Genomic DNA, 23,723 nt, shown 5'->3' on the forward strand with positions numbered 1-23,723 from the left:
TAAAAGCTTCTTCAAGTTGAGAATTTTGAAGGTATGTTGCAATATCAAAAGGATTTTCACAAGGATTCTCAAAAGGATCAAAAGGATCCATTTGTTGTGAAATTCGAAGTAGAAAGTAAGAGGTTTTGGATATTGGTACATAAATTGATCTATGAATCCATATATATAAGTAAATTGAATGGTGGACACTGACGGATTCAAAACAAGTTACCCACTAGAGTTAATAATCGGAAAAGGACTAGATTCGAATTGAGTGGAGCATATTCAAACCCAATAACCCATACACTAAAGCCGAACACTGCAGACTTGACACCACTGGCAAATTATTAAAGCAAACCCCACCGACTTGACACCACTAACAGATTCGAAACAAGTTACCTACTAGAGTTAATAATCGGAAAAGGAGTAGATTCGAATTGAGTGGAACATATTCAAACCCAATAACCCATACACTAAAGCCGAACACTGCAGACTTGACACCACTGGCAAATTATTAAAGCAAACCCCACCGACTTGACACCACTAACAGATTCGAAACAAGTTACCCACTAGAGTTAATAATCGGAAAAGGAGTAGATTCGAATTGAGTGGAACATATTCAAACACAATAACTCATACATTAAAGCCGAACATTACAGACTTGCCATCACTGACAAATTATTAAAGCAAACACAACATACTTGACGACAACACTGACAAATGGTTAAAGCAAACACCACAGACTTGACACCACTGGCGGGTTTGACTGAATACAGACAAATACTCGATTGAAATTAATTACCAAATAGGTCTTGGGCCAACTTACTCAACAGCTCTTTCTTACGGTCATCGAGATCCTCTTCAGAACTTAGCTTGAGATACAAATTGGTTTTCATCAATTGGTTAGTCTGTTCTTGCACCATTGTTAGCTTATCAATTCGTGCAATCTCTTGAGCCTTCAAATCTTTGTATTCAACCCAAACTTTCCCCTTCTCCTCAACGACAGGTTCTTTACTTTTCTTTTTATTCTTTCTTTTAGCTGCCTCCCTACCCATTGGACGAGGAATTGATCCTATAGTGGTTGAGCCACATGCATCACTGTCGTGAGATCTCTTAGATCCACTACTTGCTGAGCCACCATTTCCTCCTACTTGACTACAAAAACGTGGTAGATCACGGAGAGCGATCCATTCTTCCATCAAAGTAAATTGAACATTCTTCCCACATGCGAATAATTCCTGCGCTTTTGCCAAAACATCATTATCCGACCAACCGCTTCCTTGTTGACGCTTAGCGGCATCATAAGCGCCAATCCATTTACCCAGTATTTTGTTCATATAATTCCAACGGTTTCGACATGCAATTCCATCACGCGGAGGATCGAATGAGCAATGCTCATTACAATACTCAGCAATATCTCTCCAAAATGTTTCTCCTTTCTGGTTTTTCCCCACAACACTGCTTGTTCCACAGTTAATCCACCCACTAATTAGCACCAAATTTTGTGCAGTGTTCCATGCGGGTGCATGCGTTTTTTTGCTCTTAGGAGTGACTTCATTGACTTCATTATCAGCTGACCCGTCACCAAGATTGACTTGTGTTGAAAATTCCGGAAATTCCGGTCCATCAACACTAGGAAAATTTTCACGAACCATTGGCATATAACCACTAGACTGGGGTGTTTGAGATGGATATCTCACAGATCCATAAGATGGATGAAAGTTTGGAACAAATGATGACTGGTTCGAATATTGATTTGGATCTGGATAATAGTTTGGATTTTGAGGATGTTGGTTGGAGAATTGATGTGGGACTTGAAAATAGTTTGGATTTTGAGGACGTTGGTTGGAGAATTGATGTGGGACCTGATAATTGGTGGGATTTTGAGGACGTGGGTAAGAAAATTGATTTGGATCTTCATAGTTGTTGGGATTTTGGTTGGAAATTGGGTAGCTTGAAGAATTCTGGGTGTTGTAATGATGATTGTTGGGATCCATTTCAAAACAAATGCTAATAGAAGGATAATAAGATGGTGAGAGAGATAATAAGATGGGGAAAAACTTGGTTTTTTTTTCTGTGTCCAAATCTAACAAACCAAGTCTCTATTTATAGAGAAAAAAAAGTTATGAATTTTGGTAAAAAAAAAAAATTAAAATTATTTTTTTTCAACAAGATAATTCAGTTTAAAGTTTTTAAAAAAAAAAAATCCGGTCCGCCAATGGGACGCTGCCACGCGTCCCATCCTATCCTCTCTGTCCTCTCTCTCCTCTCCAACTGACACGACACGCGCCTTGTCGGCGCGTGTCGTGCACGCGCCCAACGTGCTCCAATCCGGAGCTGCCACGTGGCTCCGGATGGCTCTCTCAACAATGTTGAAACCATTCAACATTTTCCCTCCTTCAACAATATTCAACAGACCATTGTAAGTATTAAACAAGTTTCAACAACATTAAACAAGAGAAAAAACAGACCATTGTAAGTGGTCTAAATCCAACTGCACCAAAACTTTAAGACTTAGAATAATGTTGTTTTCACACCTTTTTTGGGTGGAAGGTGGTAGAAGGAGAAAAGAGATATGAAGAAAAGAAAACGCATGTAAGAGAGAGGAAATATTAAATGTGATAGATAAAAAAAGGAGAAACATAAATATAAAAATGTGTGAAAAGGGGTGTGTTAAAAATGGAGTGTGAACATATCATTATTGTTGTTGTTCTGAGTGAAAACTCTAATGAAATTTCTCATGTTCCACTTAGAATTGTAGACCCCCTTCTTTAGTTGATTCATTAAATGGGTTATTTAAAATGAATTTTAATGAAGCTAGCTAGGGATATTTGGAATGAAATGAAAGATTGAAGTGACTCTTACTCTACCAAACAGTATACCAAAAAGTCATATGCTTCACTTGGTTGTTAAGGTTTGTATTTCCTGCAACTCCATTTGAGACCATTTTAAGGAGTGTTTTTCTTATTGTCAAAAAAAAAAACTCAGCATGGGCCCAACTTAGTGAGTAAAGGGCTCAACCATAACCTTTTAAGAAAATTTCTCCAACCTTAGTCACATTCTGCCGCCGTACCACTCACTCTCCTGTCTAAGTATTTATCGTCTTCCTCTTCCCAGTTTATTGAGCAAACCCTATCTGGTGCCGCCACAAGTCCACCATCACCATGCGTCGCTGCTATTCGTCTTCCTCTTCCCTCCTCTCTTTCCCCACTCACAACATAACGAACCATGACCAAGCTCCAACCACCACCATGTCCTTGCCGCCCTAACCCCAAATGGATCGAACCCTGATGATCTTCGCTTGTGTCATGTCGTCATCTCTCACATTCTAACTTCAAAACCTCCTCTTGTTCCCTTATTAAAGTCTCAAATCCTAACATTTTCTCTTTTTTGCGCCGCACCCACTACCCTTGGAACCCTAATATCCCTCTCCATGTGATTCACCTTGTGCCACCGCACCCCACCACACCTAAACCTATGATCTTTGTCTCCATGTGCTTCACCTTGCCCTATCGCACCTTTCCTACGACTTGATCTGTTATAAAAATGATTTCTTTCTAGTGTGCAAATGTTCATTTCTTCTGCCACCTCTCTTAACTATTCATTGAAGCAAGCAAGAAGAAGATGATGATGAAGATAAAGATGAAGATGGAGCATCAGACAATGGTTTCTCATTCTCATCTCTTTTCCTGTTTTGTTATTTTTAGTTATATATCATTTCATTGGAATGGATTATTGAAGAAAGTTTCCTTTATTTCTCAATTTCGGCTTTGATTGTTTGTGATTTTTTTGTTGCTTGATATCCGAATTAACTGAATCGTTCAACCCGCAACCTGTTCAACTCGCACCGTTGAAACCTATATGTTGCACCAGACGGTTGTGGGCATGGGTTTGTGGTGTTTTTCACACAACGAAACCGACATTGAAGGCCCTAAACCGCTCGATGGACAATCCTTGCTGAGTTTACCTTCAACTTAACACAAACTCTAGTGGTCGGCTAGTAGATGCTAAACATCTGCTCGCTGCGTTAATCAAGCCGACATGAAACACACCTGCATTTTAACGTCTGGTGTTGGCTTTTCGTTGGTTTACCTGATGCTGGATAGCACAAATTAGCGTCAGGCCAATGCTAAATATATAAGCTAAAACAAATTCTCATAAAACACACACACACACATACCAAATAGGAGTTTCTAATAATACATCATTATCTTGAGAAGGGGCCTGGACCATAGCAAATAAGATAGGATACCGGCTATATTCAGGGGTTATATATCGTGGATGTGGATTTTGAATTTTCCCACAAATACCAATCAGAGTGTGAAATCCAACATCAATTATATATTTAGAAATTAAGCTGAAATTAGCATAAGAAAGTTGGGGAATGGGGAAGTATTGATCTTTTGAAAAGATAAAAACGAAAACCATTAGCTAGGTTGAAGTATGCGTCATGCCTGTTTAAGCAACACTGCCAAATGAAATGAACATGGTCCTTGGCACCAAGACTTTACCTTCATCTAGGTGAATGTCCTCGATCACAGAAATAAACAGGCAATTTGAAGCAAACTACTAGCTGAATTTCTATGTCAATAGTAATTAAAAGGGCTATTGTTTCAAATTCAAAATTCTTTCCGTTCAGTTAAAAGTCGAATATTTATATTTAGATCAAGTAATTAACTAATGACGATATATATAGCTTGAAATATTTGTTGTAAGAAACAATGTGACAAATTAATATTTCTTGATGCAGCATGGGACATGCTGCTATAGCCTATAGCCGTTGCCCAAACTCTGTCAATATCTTCGACACTATGTGTATCTGAGAGCAATTTGCCTGACGTTAAGAGGGGCACTGCGTGTTGGTGGCGAATAGAAAGTTCCTCCTTACATAAAATAAACAAGTACGAAGACATTAGATCACGTGCCCGAGGCCCCTATTTGGTTAAAACCAAGGGAGAAAAGAGCCATTCTATAGGAACGCAAGCTTGGAAGAAGAAACACAATTCATGATCAAATATATAATGATAACTTATTGTATGTCTTTTCAAGGTCAATTTTGAGTACCATAGAGCCATTCCTGGCAGAAGAATGATATAAAAAGTGAACAACCTTCTTTCCTCTAATAACATAACTAAGACTCACATTTTTAATGAAAACCACATAAATTTGAAATAACAAATAAAAGAATGTTAAGAAAATGTAGTAAGTGTTTATAGCAAGAGTGCTTATAGGCAAACCCTGACTTCGATAAGACGAGATTCATGATCATTATTGAGTTATGATATTTTCATATTTTCATTCACTAATAATTCATTTTCATACATTCCTTTATTTTATACTCCCTTCGTTCCCTATTATAAGTCACATTTTTTGAAAAATTTTTGTTACAAAATATAAGTCACTTTCTAATATCTAGGAAGCATTAAATATTTTTTTCCAAATTTACCATCATATTTAATATGAAAGATATGATAAACTTTAGAAGTATTAACTTGGAGAGAGAAAATCATAGGAAAGTAAATAAGGGTAATCTAGGAAAGTAAATCATTTTTTTTACAAATTTATTACTAGTAACTACTTTTCTTAATCTAAGAGAATTAGTTATTTGTGACTTATATATAGGAACGGAGGAAGTAATTCATTTTCATTCTGTTTTTCTTCTATCTCTCGCATATGCGTTATATCACATACATCACTTATCATATCATTCATTTCACTTTCTGTCATTCTTAAAATTTATTTAAAAGGGTGGAGAGATGTGTACCCAATATTTTCCATTTCCATCGTTATTGTTGTAACATTTTTCTTGTAAATATACACGACATGGTTGAAGACTTGAAGTTAGCTGCTTCTAACCATCAGATAATGAAGGGCCCAGCACACAAATTGGGTTGTAGAAGCAAAAGAAAACAATTTTCTCCCTCCCTGACCTTTGTGATAAGAAGGGCACGTATGTGAATTCACTGTCATAAACCCCACAATTAACCCAATCCTAGTAGACAGTAGTAGTAGTTAAAAGGGTCAGGTCCTTTGATCAGAAACCATCAATTACGAAGGACCCATAACCCAGCTACATGCAGGTCTAGCACCCTAATTTCTGGCCCTAGTTGGATAACCCAGGTCACTACTCAGCGCCTAACTGGTTAAAACCCTGCCCCATTCCTTTTATCCATTTGTGGAAATTCTCTTACCCCACGCACTTTTCGTGTGCGTAATTCTCAACCCTCCACTGAGAAAGGTTGGGTTTGGGTTGGACTAGGGTGGAGAAAAGTTACAAGTCATGTTGCTGGTTATGCTCCATGATCGATACTTACAAAAGGGTGTGATCAATACGTTATGTCCAATTATTATGCAGCGAGAGATATATAGGTTATAACATGGTGAGACCTTTCCTTTTATGTATCCATCTCGCCATTTTTATGTGAAAGATGATAGCTTTTAACAAATTAAAGTATAGCCATTAAGAGATGGATGTGATGCTTTGTATACACCATCACAAAAATGGATTGAGTAAGTAAATTCAATAACTCCCTATTTTAAGGGATCAAAATCAATGTAAAGTTAAAAGAGAGACAAAATTAAAAAATTCATTATTTTACGGAGACTAAGCATGCTCCGTTTGGAAGAGTTTATTTGAACTTATCTGATAGCATATACTCTTATGTCAGTGTTTGAGAGAGCTTATGCAAATAGCTTATGGCCTACCATAAGCAGCTTATGGCCTACCATAAACTGTTTTGAGCTTATTTTCATAAACTACTCATGATAGCTTATGAAAAAGAACTTATACTTATATATAATTTATTTTCGATTTATTTCAATAAATTTTTTAAAATAGCTTATGAATATGATTATAAGTGCTTAGTTAAGCTGTGTTTCCAAACGAGGCAACCCTATAATCTTTTATGATCAAGAAAAGTCCGCTGCAAATTAAATGATTATTTCATTAAAATTGACATTTTCTCTATCTAATGATCTCTATTTATTATACTGCATTTTTTAATTGCTAACAAACCAACCCCCATTTATTGCCTACTCTTATTTCAATTAATTAATCTGAGTCCTCTGAAATCGATTTTGGTGTCTTGATACCTTGTTATACATTTATTTGCAAATTTACTTTGACCCGCACATAGGATAGTGCGGTTAATTGATCATATAATTCTTCCCTTTCCTTCGTTTGTATTACACTTGTCCATACTACTTGCGAATTTGTGCATCACATTGAAGCCAATGTGTAATTTAAATGTGGGGTGAGAATTTTAGTTAGGATTATTTTTAATTCTGTTTTTAATTTCTTAACTCCCTTTCTCTTTGAAAATAAAAATCAACACTTTTTTTCCATGAGTTTTAGGGATAATGAGTTTTTGGCAAAACCATCACTTTTAGCTAAAAGTTTCAACACTTTATTGGATGAAGTTTCTTGCATTTTGAGTTCATATGATTGCTTTGCAGATTGATTAGTTGAATTCATTGTAGTATATATACTTTACCTTGAGAGATTTTGGGCCTCATGCTGAAATGGTTACATCTTGTCATTCCTTCATTCTTGTGCGATTTCACTCATGTTTATACGTGCTACAAAACTTGACTTAGACCATCTTTAATGGTGTTGAAAGGGGTGTGTTTAATGTTGAAATGTGTGTGTAATGGTGTTTAAAATAAGTGTTGAAAGTTGAAAGGGGGAGAGAGGAGTTGAAAAAATTCAACACAGCTGAAACCTGCGTTCGGAGCCACATGGCACGCCCTGGTTGGTGACCGACAGGCGCGTGCCACACACGCGCCGACAAGGCGCGTAACGTGTCAGGTTGGCTGCGCTGTGGGACCCAGTGGCTCCAGAAGTGGGACGCGTGGCACGCCCTGGTTGGGCACCAACAGGCGCGTGCCATGCACGCGTCAGAGGAGAGAGAGAGGGGCTGCAGTGGGACACTTGGCTCCGTTTGATTGGTCCGGACGATTTTCGTTTATCCTAATCTTTCCAACTCAATTATTTCATTCAAAAAAAAAATTTTAAAAATATAATTTTGGCTTAATTCCAGTTTGGGCCCCTGATGTTTCAAGAATGGGCGATCCGCACCCCCCGTGTATAAAAGTTGCGGTCAAGCTCCCCTTTGTTACAAAACTGTGCTAACGAAGCCCTTCCGTTAGCTTCCGTCTGTTGACCAAACGGAAGTGGCTTCATTAATTGACGTGGCGGCCACGTGTTATTATATTTTCTTTAAGCAATTATTTTTTCATGAAAATCACCCCCCCCCCCCAATTCATAAGACCCGATCCCCCAAATTGAACCCAACTTGAACCCTAATTTCACCATTGTTGAAGAGAAAAGAAAGGGAGAAGAAGATAGCAGTAGTTTGAAGAACCGGTGCGAGGGAGAAGACGATAGCAGTAGCTTGAAGAACCGATTCCCCCCAGGAAGTCGCTGCTGCGATAGATGGAAAGAGGAAGCCAAATGTCAAGTGGAAGCTCCATGACCCATGGGTCTGTTCGAGGAACGACAAGGGTTTGCGATTGTGGGGCTGAGTCGAAACTAGTTACATGTTGGGTGGGTGAAAATGCTGGCCGGCGATTCTATGGATGTGGAAAATATCAAGTAAGTTTTGACAATCGAAACTGGGTTTCCTTTTCATCTTAGTTTGGAAAATATCATTGACAATGTTTGTAATATTTCTGGGTTTCCTTTTCAGGTTTATGGGAGGAGGTTGTGCTCATATTTTCATTGGTATGATGGGGAAGGCAATGTACGTGATAGGAAGGTTATTTCTGGGCTAATCCGCAAGCTTGAAGTGCATAAGAAGAAGGAGATCTATTTGACTAGGTGTTGTGTCATTGGGTGGGGACTTAGTGCAGTTTTTCTGCTTGTGATTGTAATGTTGTTGCTGAAAATTTACCTTAGGAAATAGGGCTCATGTCATGTACTGGTTAGGAATTAAGCCTACTTGGTTATGGTGGAATGTAATTGGTAGCCTAATTGCTACTTGATATTCTAATGCAATGAGAATTCTCACAGTTTAGTCTAAAGTCTATGTTTCTATGTTGCTATATTACCTTAATTTTGCTATGGCTTGCTATCTATCCTGATGCATGTTACAAAACAAGGAAACCACATCATCCTTAATTAACACAGAAACCAAATCATGTTCACAGAAACCAAATCATGTCCACAGAAACCAAATCATACTTAATTAACACAACCTTTGAAGCTCCAAAGGTATCATGCTTAATTAAAACACCACAAAATACATAATTTAGGTTCATAACCTTCAAAGGTAAGTTAGGAACATAACAAATTACATAATTAAGGTTCCCACAACATCATAACTAAGGTTCACAAAACATCATAATTAAAGGGACCAAAACATCAAAATATGCCTAACTAGTTCCCACTTAATCAAAACACATAATGTTGCAGCCTTCTTCAAGTGAGACTGTCTTAAGTTTCCACAACACTCAATGATGCTCTTGACCTCTTTTTGGTCCTTGATGTAGTTCCCACTTCATTTCTTGAGCTTCCTCCCTGTGATGGAACTTCTTGAGTCAAGACACCAACATTGAATTGTGCTCCTTGAGGTGGTTGCTGAGATGCTCCCTGGGGTTGTTGCTGAGATGCTCCATTAGTTGGGTTTAGGGGTGGTTGCTGAGTTGTTGCTCCCTCAGTTGTTCCACTGCCACTTGCCTCTTTAGTCTTCTTCTTCTGTTTCTGTTAGTTCCAAACATGAAATAACCAGAGCTGAAATAAAAAAAAGTTGGAAAGGAAAATAAATTTAAAACAAATTAATAAGTTAGTTGTTGCAAATCATTACCTTATTCCCTCCTGGTGGAATAACAATATCAGCAGCTGTTTTTGCCTTGCATGATCTGATGTTGTGGCCTGCCCTTCTACAGTTGCCACAAAAGACAGTTGATTGAAACCTTTGCAGCTTATGTGGATCTCTGGGCTCATCAGCAGCCCTCACCCTTTTTTTCTTTGGTCTTCCAGGAGCCCTCCTCATTGCTGGTGGGATGATTGGCAATACATTATTCCCAGGATTAGGCCACAAGTCAGGACCATTTGATGGTAGTATGATATTTTCATATGTCCTCAAAAACGTACTTTTCCTAAACACATAAATGAGATGATATCAGTAATACAAGATATGCAACATACAATTTCAGTAATACAAGATACAACATTAACACAATTACCAGTAATAAGGGTCTACAAAATCCTCAGGCCTGGTGTTGTTGTACCATATGCAAGCTACAACATGGCAGCAAGGGATACCAGTTAGGTCCCACCTTCTGCATGCACAAGATTTAGCATCCAAGTTCACTGCATACTTCCAAGTCCCATTAGTTACTTCAAAAAGTGAATTCCTAGGGTCTCCAGCAGATAAAGGAAGCCATGCAGCAGCGTCTCTCTTAGACACCTCTAATTTCTTCTGAATGGTTGGACATAGATCACCCTGGTACCTAATAACCATATCCCTTTGCTTCACAATCCTGTTGGTAAGATAGAACTTCAATCCTTCAAGCATGTTGATTATAGGTTTATCCCTATACTCTAGGATTGCTCTGTTGAAGGCCTCACACATGTTATTAACTTGCAAGTCACATTTTGGGTATGTGCTATAGCCAGCTCTGCTCCATTGTTTGATAGGTATCTGCTTCATGTCATTCCAAGCCTCCTCATTCAATTCTTTCAACTTATCCATTGTCTTCTCCCAATGTGACATAGTATTTGCTCTTGCAGCAGACCAAAGTGCTCCTTTCATTTCCTGTCCAGGGTATTTCTTCCTCCAATTTCCATAGAGATGTTTAACACAGAATCTGTGATCAACATTCTCATCCATTGCTGCCAGTGTAGGAACAAGCCCCTGTAATTCAAGACATTCAAGTACCAACAAGTAAGAATGTAATTAAAATTAGTCTTAAAATTAAAACAACAGCTCAACCAACATGTAAGAATGTAATTAAAATGCAGTAATATATACCTTCTGCTGGTCAGATATAAAGCACCATCTCTTGCTCTCTATACTGTCTAAATCTGCCAGTAACAAGTCCACAAACCACTCCCAAGAATCTTTTGTTTCAGCCTCTACAACTGCATATGCTATAGGATACATCTGATTATTACCATCCTTTCCAACAGCAGTCAAGAGTTGCCCCCCATAAACTCCTTTGAGGAAGCACCCATATACTGCTACACCAGCACCTGCCATGGTTTTGATTTTGACAGTGGAAGCACCCATGTGGTGGCAAAGGCTTTTTTGCATGCAGCTAGGCATACATATATCCTCTCAAATACTGCTACACCAGCACCTGCCATGGTTTTGATTTTGACAGTGGTTCCTGGATTGCTTCTTCTAAGCTCTTCACCATAACTCCTGAGATGCTTATATTGCTCCAAGGTTGCCCCTTCAATCATAGCTAAAGCCTTCACTCTAGCTCTAGATACTTGATATCTGCTCAACCTCACACTCCACCTATGTCTAGCTTCCTCAGCTAAAGCTTTCAGTTTCATATGAGGGGTGTGCCTTAGAAGGTGCACAAACTTCTTAGCAAGAAAACTGGGCCTTGCTTGTCGGTTTCTATTACTCAAATAGCATGTGTGCTCATCCTTAAATGTGACAATCTGAAAATAATTATTTTGTTTATACTTGGAAGCCCTCAAGTAAAATGGACACTTTTCAGTGCATTTTATCACAATCCTCTTTGTATCATTCTTATCAAACACAAGATCCTTCTTATTCTGCAAAGCATAGTTCCTCACAACATTTCTAAACAGATCAGCATTTGTGAATATCTGGCCAACCTCAAATTTGATCACAGAATCATCATCTCCAGCCTTGAACTTTGGAAACTTCCTCTTTACATTGTCAATTTCTTCATCACTATCCTCTGCTGGACTTTCTAGGTCTTCAGAACTCCCATTCTCATCCACAAAATCTTCAAAATAGGCAACAATTGGGCTTTTGCAAACAGCATTAGGGACTTTGTAATCTACTGGAAGAACTTGACTCCAGTCAAAGGCTTCATCATAGTCACTGTCATCAAGGCTCACGTCACTGTCATCTTCAACTTCTTCAGAACCGCCATCATAATCTTCATCTTCGCTTGAAACCTCAGGTTCAGACCTTCTCACAAAGCTAGCATCAATAACAACTTCAGCAGTTTCAGGTTGACTAACCTTCTTAGTTTCAGGTTGAGTAACCTCAGCAGTGTCAGGTTGAGAAACCTCAACACTTTCAGGTTGAGTAACCTTAGCAGCAACACTTTCAGGTGGAGTGACAAACTCCTCTTGAGTAACCTCAGGTGGAGTGACAACCTCAAGTTCAGGTCCAGTGAGAAGCTCAACTTCAGTGACCTCTGGTGGAGTGACAACCTCAGTTTCAGTTCCAGTGAGAAGCTCAGGTTGAGTAACCTCAGGTCCAGGGACTATCTGAACCTCATCATCATCATCAATTACCAAGCCTGATATAGATCCAGGAACATCTGTCAATGTCTCAATGTAGAATGTAATTTCATCAGCCCCAATGTGCTCATCCAAGAACCTCACCACATCACTATCATTTGAAAAGTGTCTGCACCCATGTTGAAGGGAAAACCCAGGTTGAAGGTACCACACTTTGAAGGACCTGTAACCTAGACCTCTGGCTAATTTTACCAACTCAATTGAGTTTATGGTATCAACATCACACTTCTCAACACTTTCACAGACCCCATCAATATAGTCATACGTAGGGTGAGTCACAAACTTTCCCCCATGCCAAATATGTACAGTTGCCAATCTAGATTCCAACAACCACAGTAAATTGCAATAAATTAAACACCCTGAACCATAAAATATACAGGAAACGACAGAGAGGAAGGGAAAAGGTACCTCGAATGGCCAGCAGTGTGGACCACATGCGGAGCTTCACTGTTCGACAGCGAAGGGGTTTGCCTCGGATTCCTTGCTCCAGCCGATCCACGCCGTCCACGACCTCTCCCTCTCCTTGCCATGCACGAATCTTGGTCTGCAACCGTTCGATTCAGAGATAGAAACCCAGGAACTTGAGGGATTGAAGGCGCACACTTTCTCTTTGTTCTAATGGTGAATTTAGGGTTCAATTTGGGAAAAATTTGGGGGGAATCGGGTTTGGTCAATTTAGAGGGAATGTTTTTGAAAAAAAATAAAGGTTTAAAGAAATTAAAAATACACGTAAGCCACTTCCGTTTGGTCAACAGACGGAAGCTAACGGAAGGGCTTCGTTAGCACAGTTTTGTAACAAAGGGGAGCTTGACCGCAACTTTTATACACGGGGGGTGCGGATCGCCCATTCTTGAAACATCAGGGGCCCAAACTGGAATTAAGCCTATAATTTTTTTACCAAAATTCATGATTTTTTTCTTTCTATAAATAGAGACTTGGTTCGTTTGATTTGGACACAGAAAAAAAACCAAGTTTTCCATCATCTTATTATCTTTCTATTGTCCCCTTTGCTTTGAAATGGATCCCAACAAGTACCATTTCAACACCCAGAATTCTTCTAACCAAATTCCCAACAATTATCAACATCCAAATCAGTTTCCCAACTACCAAATTCCCAACAATTATCAACATCCAAATCAGTTTCCCAACTACCAAAATCCCAACAATTATCAACATCCAAATCAAATTTCCAACTACCAAAATCCCAACAATTATCAAGATCCAAATCAATCCAACTACCAAAATCCCAACAATTTTCAAGATCCAAATCAATTTCTCAACCAACGTCCTCATCCCCATCATGGATCTATGTTCAGATATTCATCTCCAACACCGCCGTCTAATGATGGTGCACCTGAATTTCCCGAATTTTCAACACAAATGACTCTTGGTGGCATGACAGCTGGTAATGAAGCCACTCCAAATGAAGAGGATTCAACTCCTACGAGCAAGAGAAGTCACTTACCAGCATGGAACACTGATCAAAATATCGTGTTAATTAGTGGGTGGCTTAAATATGGAACAAACAGTGTTGTCGGGAGAAACAAAAAAGGAGAAACATTTTGGGGTCAAATTGCTGAGTATTGTAATCAGCATTGCTCATTCGATCCTCCGCGGGATGGAAATGCATGCCGAAACCGTTATAATTATATGAACAAGCAAATAAATAAATGGATTGGCGCTTATGATGGCGCTAAGCGTATGCAACGAAGCGGTTGGTCGGAGAATGATATTTTGACCCAAGCGCAAGAATTATACGCAGATGGGAAGAAGGGTCAATTTAATTTGATGGCAGAATGGCAGGCTCTCCGTGATCAACCACGTTACTGTAGTCAAGCAGGAGGAAATGTTGGCTCAGGAAGTAGTGGATCTAAGAGATCTCGCGAGAGTGATGCATGTGGCTCAAACTCTATAGGATCGATTCCCCGTCCAATGGGTAAGGAGGCAGCTAAAAAAAAGGGTAAAAAGAAGAGCACAACAGCTGCCTTGGAGGCGATGGAGAAAGATTGGGCTGAATACAAACAAGTCAAGGAGATAGAGGTTGAACAATTGAAGCAGATAGCATCGATGCAACAAGAGGCTAATAAATTGAGGAAATAGGAGACTGAAGCTAAGAAAATGGAATTATTTATAAAGTTAAGTGAAGAGGAGCATCTCAGTGACCACAAGAAAGAGCTGTTGAAGCGGTTGTCCCAAGAGCTCTTTGGAAATTAATTGTCTGTAGTGTTTGCTTTATTCATTTTCAAGTGGTGTCAAGTCTGTAGTGTTTGCTTTAATAATTTGTCAGTGTTGTCAAGTCTGTAGTGTTTGCTTTATTAATTTTCAAGTGGTGTCAAGTCTGTACTGTTTACTTTAATAATTTGTCAATGTTGTCAGTGGCTTTAATGTATGGGTTACCGAGTTTGAATATGTATCACTCAATTCGAATCTAGTCCTTATCCGATAATTAACTATAGTTCATATTATTTCGAATCCGTCAGTGTCCACCATTCAATTTATCTATATATATGGACTCATAGATCCACCATTCAATGTATCTCTTCCCATCTACTTCAAATTTCACAAAAAATGGATCCACCAGAGTTTGATCTCGAAGCATACCTTGAAAAAAGTGAGAGAGAAGACACTTATATACTCAACCGATTTAGGGATCGTCGAAATCTAATATTGGAGGATAGTGCACCTCGTGGTAGAAAACATCTCAGTAGAGATCATGCAGGGGCAAACCAAAGGCTAATTGACGACTACTTTGCCAATGAGCCTACATACGACGATGGAATATTCCGTCGCCGGTACCGGATGCAAAAACATGTTTTCCTTCGAATCGTTGCGGACCTTTCAAGTAGTGATAAATACTTCACCCAGCGAGTTGATGCAGCGAAGAAAGAAGGTATATTGCCCTTAGCAAAATGCACCACAGCAATGCGAATGTTAGCATATGGTGTGGCAGCAGATGCAGTCGATGAGTACATCAAAATAGGAGAAACTACAGCATTGGAGTGTTTACGTAGATTCTGTAAAGGAATCATACGATTGTATGAGCAAGAGTACATGAGAGCACCAACCCAAGAGGACCTGCAAAGAATACTACAGTTTAGTGAAATGCGGGGGTTCCCAGGCATGATCGGGAGTATTGACTGCATGCACTGGAAGTGGAAAAATAGTCCTAAAGCATGGGAAGGTCAATTTGCTAGAGGGGATAAGGGAACCACCACAGTTATTCTTGAAGCAGTTGCATCTCCTGATCTTTGGATTTGGCATGCCTTTTTTGGATGTCCGGGAACGTTGAACGATATAAACGTTCTAGATCGGTCACCAGTGTTTGATGAATTGGAACAGGGAAACGCTCCAAGTGTGAATTTCATCGTGAATCAACGTCCCTATAATATGGCATACTATCTAGCTGATGGTATCTACCCTTCTTATCCAACTTTCGTCAAATCTATTAGACTTCCTCAAAGTGAACCCGATAAGTGTTTTGCAAAACATCAGGAGGGATGTCGGAAGAACATCGAACGTGCATTTGGAGTGCTTCAAGCTCGTTTTAAAATCATCCGTGAACCAGCTCGCTTGTGGGACATAACTGATTTGGGTATCATCATGAGGTCATGCATCATATTACATAATATGATTGTTGAGGATGAACGAGATTCATATGCCCAACGCTGGACCGATTTTGAGCAAGCTGAGGGAAGTGGATCTAGTACACCACAACCATACTCGACCGAGGTGTTACCCGCTTTTGCGGATCATGTGTGTGCTAGATCCGATTGGAGGACCCCTATTGTTAAGAACCTCACAACGGGCTGGCTACCACCCGACAAGTCGGAAGCCAAGAAGCTGACTAGGAACGCTTCCTGGTACACCTTGGTGAACGGAGACCTCTTTAAGAGAGGATTTTCCACTCCTCTTCTTAAGTGCTTATCAAAGGAACGAGCAGAGTATGTGCTCGCCGAGATCCATGAGGGCAGCTGTGGCCACCACCCCGGCGGGCGTTCTCTGGCGAGAAAGGTCCTCCGGGCCGGCTACTACTGGCCCACCCTGGAGAAAGACGCAGCCGACCACGTTAAACGCTGTGACCCATGCCAGAAACACGCCGACCACCGCTTAGCCCCACCCGAACGGCTCTCGACTATGGTCTCCCCTTGGCCTTTCCACCAATGGGGAATGGACCTCTTGGGACCTTTTACAACCGCGCCAGGACAGCTGAAACACTTGGTCGTCGCGGTAGACTACTTCACCAAGTGGATTGAAGCAGAACCCCTTGCAACTATCACTTCGGCCCGCATACAACGCTTCTTCTACAAGAACATCATCAGCCGATTCGGGGTACCTGGAGTACTTATTACCGACAATGACACACAGTTTGCCTCCCAAGGGTTCAAGGAGCTCGTAGACGGGCACCACTTCACCTCTGTGGAGCACCCCCAGACGAACGGACAAGCCGAAGCGGCAAACCGAGTAATCCTTAGAGGGCTCAAGAAAAGGCTGGACGACGCTAAGGGCAACTGGGTAGAGCAACTCGATCATGTCCTTTGGGCATACCGCACAACGCCGCACTCTACGACTGGGGAGAGCCCCTTTCGCCTAACTTTCGGCACAGAGGCGGTGATCCCAGCAGAGATTGGAGAGCCGAGCGCTCGTACCATGGGCCACGACCCGGGACAGAACGACCAACTCATCAATGAAGACCTGGACCTTCTCGCCGAAAGGAGAGCCGTTGCCAATTGCAGGGAGTTGATCGCGAAGCAGCATGCAGCCATCCGCTACAGCAAGAAGGTCGTCCACCGCGTGTTCCTACCAGGGGACTTAGTCCTCCGCAACGCCAGCATCGGAGCCCGAGGAACCGAGCGAGGCAAGTTGGCCGCCAACTGGGAAGGCCCATACAGAATAACTGAAGCAACCGGCACCGGCGCCTACAAGTTGGAGAAGCTCTCGGGCGAAAAAATCCCCCGCACTTGGAATGCCGCCAACTTGAACCGCTACTACAGCTAGCGCGGTCAATCAAACGTTTGGAATCGGTTTTCTGTTTTTCTTTCATTTTCTTAAGTCTAGGATCAAGGAGCTACTTTCAATCCTCCTCTTGTAACCGACGGGCATACTTGCGTTATTTAATGAATCAAGCAGGAGCGTTTTGTTTAGCTATTTTCATCGAACCGATCAGAACAAAATAAAAGACCCACCGGGCACCAAACTAAAAGACCCACCGGGCACGAAAATAAAAGACCCACCGGGCACCAAACTAAAAGACCCACCGGGCACAAAATTAAAAGACCCACCGGGCACAACAAATCAAAAGACCCGTTGGACACGAAGGGACCCACGGGCATGGAATCTTAAAGCCCTCGGGGCACCATGACCATACGACCGCACAAAAAAAAAATAATGATAAAAATAAAAAGTCCTACCGGGACAATAACAAGACCCAACCGGGCGCGTCAAATAATATAGATCGGAACTAAAGCAAACCAAGTAGTGCATTCATTAACATTGATTGTCATTACAAACGATTACAATAGCCCCGCACGGCTCAGAACACTTAAAAAAAAAAAAATTACAACCCCCTCAAGGGGCATTCTCCTCCGGGAAGGTTGGGGTAAACTTCCCCTTGGAATCCACAGTTCCGATCCGGCCTTCGGAGACCACCTTTCGATACCCGACCGGACCGGTCTCCAGGCCCGGGTTAACAACTGAAAGCTGACTCACCGCATTGTTGAAAGAAGCCTTGTTAATCTTGGACACGGTGGCCGTCAGCTTTTTCTTGTCAGCTTCCAGAGAGGCGATCCTGACCTCAAACCCTTTCTTTACGGCCGCACCCTGTTCTCGCTCTTTCAGCAAGGCAGCCTCTACCTCCTTCACACGAGCCGCGCCGGTCTCAGCTTTCCCCTCCGCAGACTTCAGTCGCCCTTCCAGATCTTCACGAGCCTTCTCATCGTCCTGAACCTTTTTCTTCAGCTGCTCATTCTCAAGCTTCAGGCTGTCCAGCGACTTGCTTAGCTCTTCGATGGCAGAGCACCCCTCTTCCAGCTCCTTGTTCATGGAGGATATCAGTTGATCATCCTTCTCAACTTTCTCCCTGAGCTCCTCCTGTTCCGGAATGGTTGACAACTGGAGATACCTGACAGCAGATGCAGTCTTGAGCGAGGCACGGAGAACGTAATTAAGGAGTCCGGCAGGCTCCCGATCGCCCAAGTACTTTTGGTCATTCTTCGTCAGCACGAGTTCGTCGATCTGCGCCAGGTGCTCCCGGCAGTTGCCAGCCCTAGGACCCCAAATGGAAAGCCTTTCAGGCGGGGGTACCACGGTGACGGGCACTGCCCGCTCCGGGTCGGAGCCCTGCACTTCACCATCAGCATGATCTTGATGGTCATCCACTCGGCGCTTCTTCGAGGCCGGGCCCTGGGTACCCTCTTCCTCAGAAACCGATCGTCCTTGCTCCTGGACGGGATCGGAGGTCCCCCCAACTACGGCCCCGCCCCCATCCTCCCGGTCGGGCTGGGGTTGATTTTCAACATGCCCCTCTTCCCCCTGGACAGCATCAGTCCCTTGTTCCGCCTCCTCGTCTGTGGACTGCCCGTCTTCAACTTGCAGCGCGTCCAGCAAGGTCCTGTCAATGTCCGCCATGCCACCTGCCCAACGATGAAAACAACATTAGCACTCGAAATGGGAAAAAGGCAACGGGAAAGGGCATTACAAATAAGTAGCTTACGTAGCAACTTAGCGTTCCTTCGAACGATGTAGGTACACAGGTCATAGCATCGAAGGGGACGAACCGAGACCTTCTTGTCCCCTTCCATGACATAACGAATGGCGCCCATCAACAACCGCTTGAATTCCAAATCGGCCGCTGATAGAGCCCCCTCGTCCGAGAAACTGAATGAGGTCACCTTTTCCCGATAGTGGGCCGCGTTCCAGGCCAGTGGGAACCGCACCCGCATCCTACCCGTTGGTCCCGGCTCGAACCACCAGAACGGAGGCGGCGAGGTCGGCGCCACCCGGTAGAATTGGTCCTTGAAGTCTTTATACGAATCGGCAAAGGCTTTGAAGATTGGGAACACCGTCCTCAGAGTTACCATGCCGTGATCACCGTGACCCTGGGTATGGGCGACCGCAAAAAGATGAAAAAAGAGGGGCAGGGACGGCACCTGCCCAAAAAGCGCGCAGGCGGTCTCATAACCGCGCACGAAACCCCAGCCCCCGGGGTGAAGCTGGGAAGGCGCCACCATCATATGCCGCAGCACGGAAACCTGAAAGTCGGTTAATGGCATCCTTACCTTCACCTTCTTCATGGTATAAATATGCATGTAGATGCCGAATGGGGGGGTCTGCGGGAGCCTCTCTTTCTTGCCAGGCGCAAAAACGTCATGCCCTGGACCGATCTGCTTCTCGGACAGATAATACTGTCGCCGGAAGTGCCCCTCGTCCTCATTAGCGTAACAGGACTCGATCCCCAGTATCTCCCGACACCAGTCGTCTAAATGCGCTCGGTCACCTTCCAAGTGAGGCAACTTTTCTCGATCGATCTTTTTCCGTTTCGGAGCATCTTTGCTCATCTTCGGCTTGGAGCCTCCCCGGACCGCTTTGCCCTTTTTCTTTTCGGCTCCGGTCATGCTTAAACCTGCACAGGGGAAAGCGTCGTTTCAATATCTCAAGTTATTGACCACGACTCAAAGGGGAAAACCAATAGGATCCGCCTTTGTCCCCGGCAGGGAGAGCACACCCAGTGCCGGAGGACCGGCCCACGGACCGTCCCTCCGCCGCACGGGGGGGAAGAGACAACCCTCTCCCACCCGCAAAGACGCACCCTAAGAACCCCTAGAGGACGAGACGAGAAGAAGAAGAAGAAAATAAAATGCGGAAGAAGTCGAGAAGAACTCACCAAGTAACAAGAAGAGGACGATCACCGGGGAATAAAGGACGACCGCCGGGAAGCTGCGCCTTACGACGTCGGAATGGAGAGCTTCAAAGGAGGAAAAGATGAGAGCTTGAGGTGCAGAAGAATGGGAAAAACGCAAATGAAACCCCTTCTGCCCCCTTTTTATAAGAAAAGTTAGGAATGGGAAGCGACGCTTCACCAAACCCTACGTCTGTAATGATGACGCTAGGGGAGGCGGGAAAGCTACCACCCAATCAGCAGGGGAGATGAAACGACGTAACGCGTGCCATTTCTTGTCAGACGCATTAATGACGCCGCCAAAACGTCACTTCATGTTACTGTTACGAAACGTTTGGATTCGGGGCCACCTCGCCGTCCCAAGACCATGGATGGGCCGGTCGTCCCACTAGGCCTTCCCGGGGTCCATGGGGGGTTCCGACCGTCCCATATCAAAGGGGATGACGATCGTCCCCCACGACCGTACGTGCAGATTCTGAAGCTCACGCCTCACTCATGTAGTGAGACAGAGCTGGGAGGCAACTGTTCCGGTAAGGGCTGACAGGGACCGACCCAAAGGGCGTAGGGAAATCCACGAGGACCTGACCGGAAGCTTCTAGCCCACTACCTCAGTGGACTAGAGCTGGGGGGCTACTGTTCTGGGACGACCAGGGAAAGGGTGTCACCGAGCGAGACGACCAGGGAAAGGGTGTCACCAAGCGAGACGACCAGGTAAGGGAATCACCCGAGTGGGGCCCAATTGGGACGACCAAGAGAAGGGAATCACCCGAGTGGACTCGACCACGAGCGGGACGGCGCTCACCCCCAGCCCGAGGACATGGACCCCACCACCTAGGGGTTGACCTAAGCCAACCACCCTACGGAATTAGGGTGGTTGGATGGTGGGCCCCCTAGGCAATCTAAACCGTTGGATCACTGCAAATCGCAGAGGGAGCAGAGGGATCCAACGGCCCTCGACCCACCAGTACGAGCCATGCATGACGTTGCATGGCTCCAACCCTAATACTCCAACTTGTATATAAGGGGGGCAGCTCACTCACTCTAAGGTAGGTTATGCTCTCCAATTTCAGCTACCCCTTTACTCGATTCCCCTACTCACTTTGGCATTGGAGTCCCTTGCAGGAGCCCCTCCCGGGTCCGTTCAACAACCCAGCACATCGGCTTCACTTCCTCGATCAGCAGCCCCGCTCTCGTGATCCGCCCGATCACAAAGCCCAGCCACCGTAACCACCATCCAAAGCATAAAACCCACCATCAGAAGCCCCAAATTCAGTACTAGAAGGTGGAGAAGAAATAATGGAAACCTGAACCTCCAATCCAACACTCAAACCCGCACCACCGCCACCTCAAGGAGGAGCGCGCAGATGGCGAATCGACGCGGACATGGCATGGGAAATTTGGTGTGTGCAGCGATTGATAAAGGATTAACATACAAGATGATTGAATTGAGGGTTGGAAAGAGGGAGGAAGAGTTATCAATATTCACCGATCTATAAATGTCTCAATCTCTTCTCCTTCTCTGCTGTGAGTTCCTCCTCACAAACCCAGGAATTTCTCCTTCCTTGAGCCAGATCTGGTGCCACCGTTACCCAGATCTGAACCCTCTTGCTCTAGTATGACACCACCAAACCTGTTCCAGTAATCAAGTCTTGTTCTGCTTAATTTTATCATGCAATATAAATTAATCTTCAAGTTTTGGATCTCTGTTAATATCTTACTATATCTCTAGCAAGGGTGTGCAGCGTCTTCCAAATGTGAAAAATTCAGATTTATGGCTGTAGTTTTGAGTACCTCAAATATGATGAATTGAAAACATGAAAGTTGTTTCCATACATGCTGTTGCGGTAACTCAGATTTCATTCATGTGATTCTGATTGTAATGAACCAAACCATTATGCTAGATTGAGAAATACCATATTGCTTTTCATTTTAAAATATATATTCCTGGTTATTTTAAAGTCAGTGTGTTGGCGATGATGGAAGGAGAAAAATGGAAAAATTTAAGTAAAGAAGGCTATTTTTGTCTTACCACTCATATAGTCAAACTGAACCACCGTGGGTCAGTTTGTGGGTCAGTTTGAAACTGACTCACGGTAGGCGCAGCCCTTAAAATACAACAAGTTATGTTGTTTTGATGAAAACTCTGTGAATCATGTAGATGTTGGAAAACATGTAAAAAGATTGTTGCTTTTAATTTTTCTATCAACACGTCAGCATATTGATCCTATTCCTGGTTAAGTTGCAGCCCTTGTTCTTAGTTTTGCCACACAAGGGAACTAACTTATCAATTTTCAATGAATTTGAGAGGTTTAGCACATATCTTCCTGAAATAAAATTTGTTTTCTCTGGAGGTATCTATATCAACATTCACAAAATAATTGCTCAAGAATGAAATTTCCATATTGTTCTTGGAACACCCCTGTTATGATTCTTGCTCTGACTACAAGGACCTTGTTTTAAGACTTTAAGGAATGTAAGGCATTTTATACTTGATGAGTGTGACACAGTGCTTGAATCATTCAAAATCTGTAATGTGCAGAGGAGTGGAATAGGCTAAATTGGACTAGAGAGTGTGTGATAAAGGAACCACTCAAATTTGAGAGGATGAAAAACAAAAATGATTGATGAACCCAGGAATAATGGCAGACACCTTACACCTGCAATTTGTGGCGGTTTTTTACGCCACATACTTCAAGTATCATGCGTTTGCCACTATTCCTATGTTCACCAATCAGTACTGGCTGAAAATGGTAGTGAAGATGGCCAAGAAGAACAGTTTTATTTAAACTTCAAATGATGAAGGTTTGAGCCTTTGCAAAGAGGTTAGAAATTTAGGAAGGCAAGTGTTGAATCCTCAGAATTTCTCTAGTTTGGCATATCCATATGATGCTAGTACTTACTGCTTGGGGTGCAATCTGTAATATAGTAATGAAGTCTATTTTTATGATTGAAAGATATACAAGCTGTTTGGTGGTGTTCATAATTAGATATTGATTTTTAGATGATTTTATTTATAATTAAGTTGGTTGTATTATTGCCCTTGAAGGGGGGGGGGAATATTAGGACTATTAGTTTTTGTTATTGATCAGTTTCTAGTTTCTAATAGTTAGTTAATGTCTTAGAAGCTAGAAACTTATCAACAACAGATAAGTAATAGCTTCCTAACATTCCCCCTAATTTCATTGCTCTACTATGTAGGAGCGTTTCTATGTAAACTCAAAGATAATATGAAGTACAGATATTTTCATATTACTTCTACTTGATTTTCTCTCTTGGGTTAAGAATGATTGGTGGACTCATTTCTACTATGTCGTGGGTGGTCCTACAGTCATTACTAACTCGGTGAGGAGGTGTGTAGACAATATAAGAAAAATGCGAATCAAAAGTCGTTAGAAA

At 42.6% G+C, this 23,723-nt stretch overlaps 2 protein-coding genes across 3 annotated transcripts; one reads left to right on the forward strand and one right to left on the reverse strand.

Moving 5' to 3' along the window:
- Positions 1-8,262: 8,262 nt before the first annotated feature.
- On the forward strand, positions 8,263-8,941 carry LOC130713621 (uncharacterized). The gene is made up of 2 exons (XM_057563400.1): positions 8,263-8,572; positions 8,667-8,941. Exons 1-2 carry the CDS (start codon positions 8,414-8,416, stop codon positions 8,880-8,882), a joined length of 375 nt encoding a protein of 124 aa, XP_057419383.1. The 5' UTR covers positions 8,263-8,413; the 3' UTR covers positions 8,883-8,941.
- Positions 8,942-9,191: 250 nt separating this feature from the next.
- Positions 9,192-11,114, reverse strand: LOC130715024 (uncharacterized). Of its 2 annotated transcripts, none has more exons than XM_057565018.1 (2): positions 9,783-11,114; positions 9,192-9,679 (listed from the first exon to the last, which is right to left on the reverse strand). In XM_057565018.1, exons 1-2 carry the CDS (start codon positions 9,969-9,971, stop codon positions 9,413-9,415), a joined length of 456 nt encoding a protein of 151 aa, XP_057421001.1. In that variant the 5' UTR covers positions 9,972-11,114; the 3' UTR covers positions 9,192-9,412. Both variants share the same exon structure in this region; 1 of them encodes a protein (XP_057421001.1).
- Positions 11,115-23,723: the final 12,609 nt, after the last annotated feature.

Source organism: Lotus japonicus, chromosome 4 (genome assembly GCF_012489685.1).
Source record: "Lotus japonicus ecotype B-129 chromosome 4, LjGifu_v1.2".
In the NCBI taxonomy this organism is placed as follows: domain Eukaryota; kingdom Viridiplantae; phylum Streptophyta; class Magnoliopsida; order Fabales; family Fabaceae; genus Lotus; species Lotus japonicus.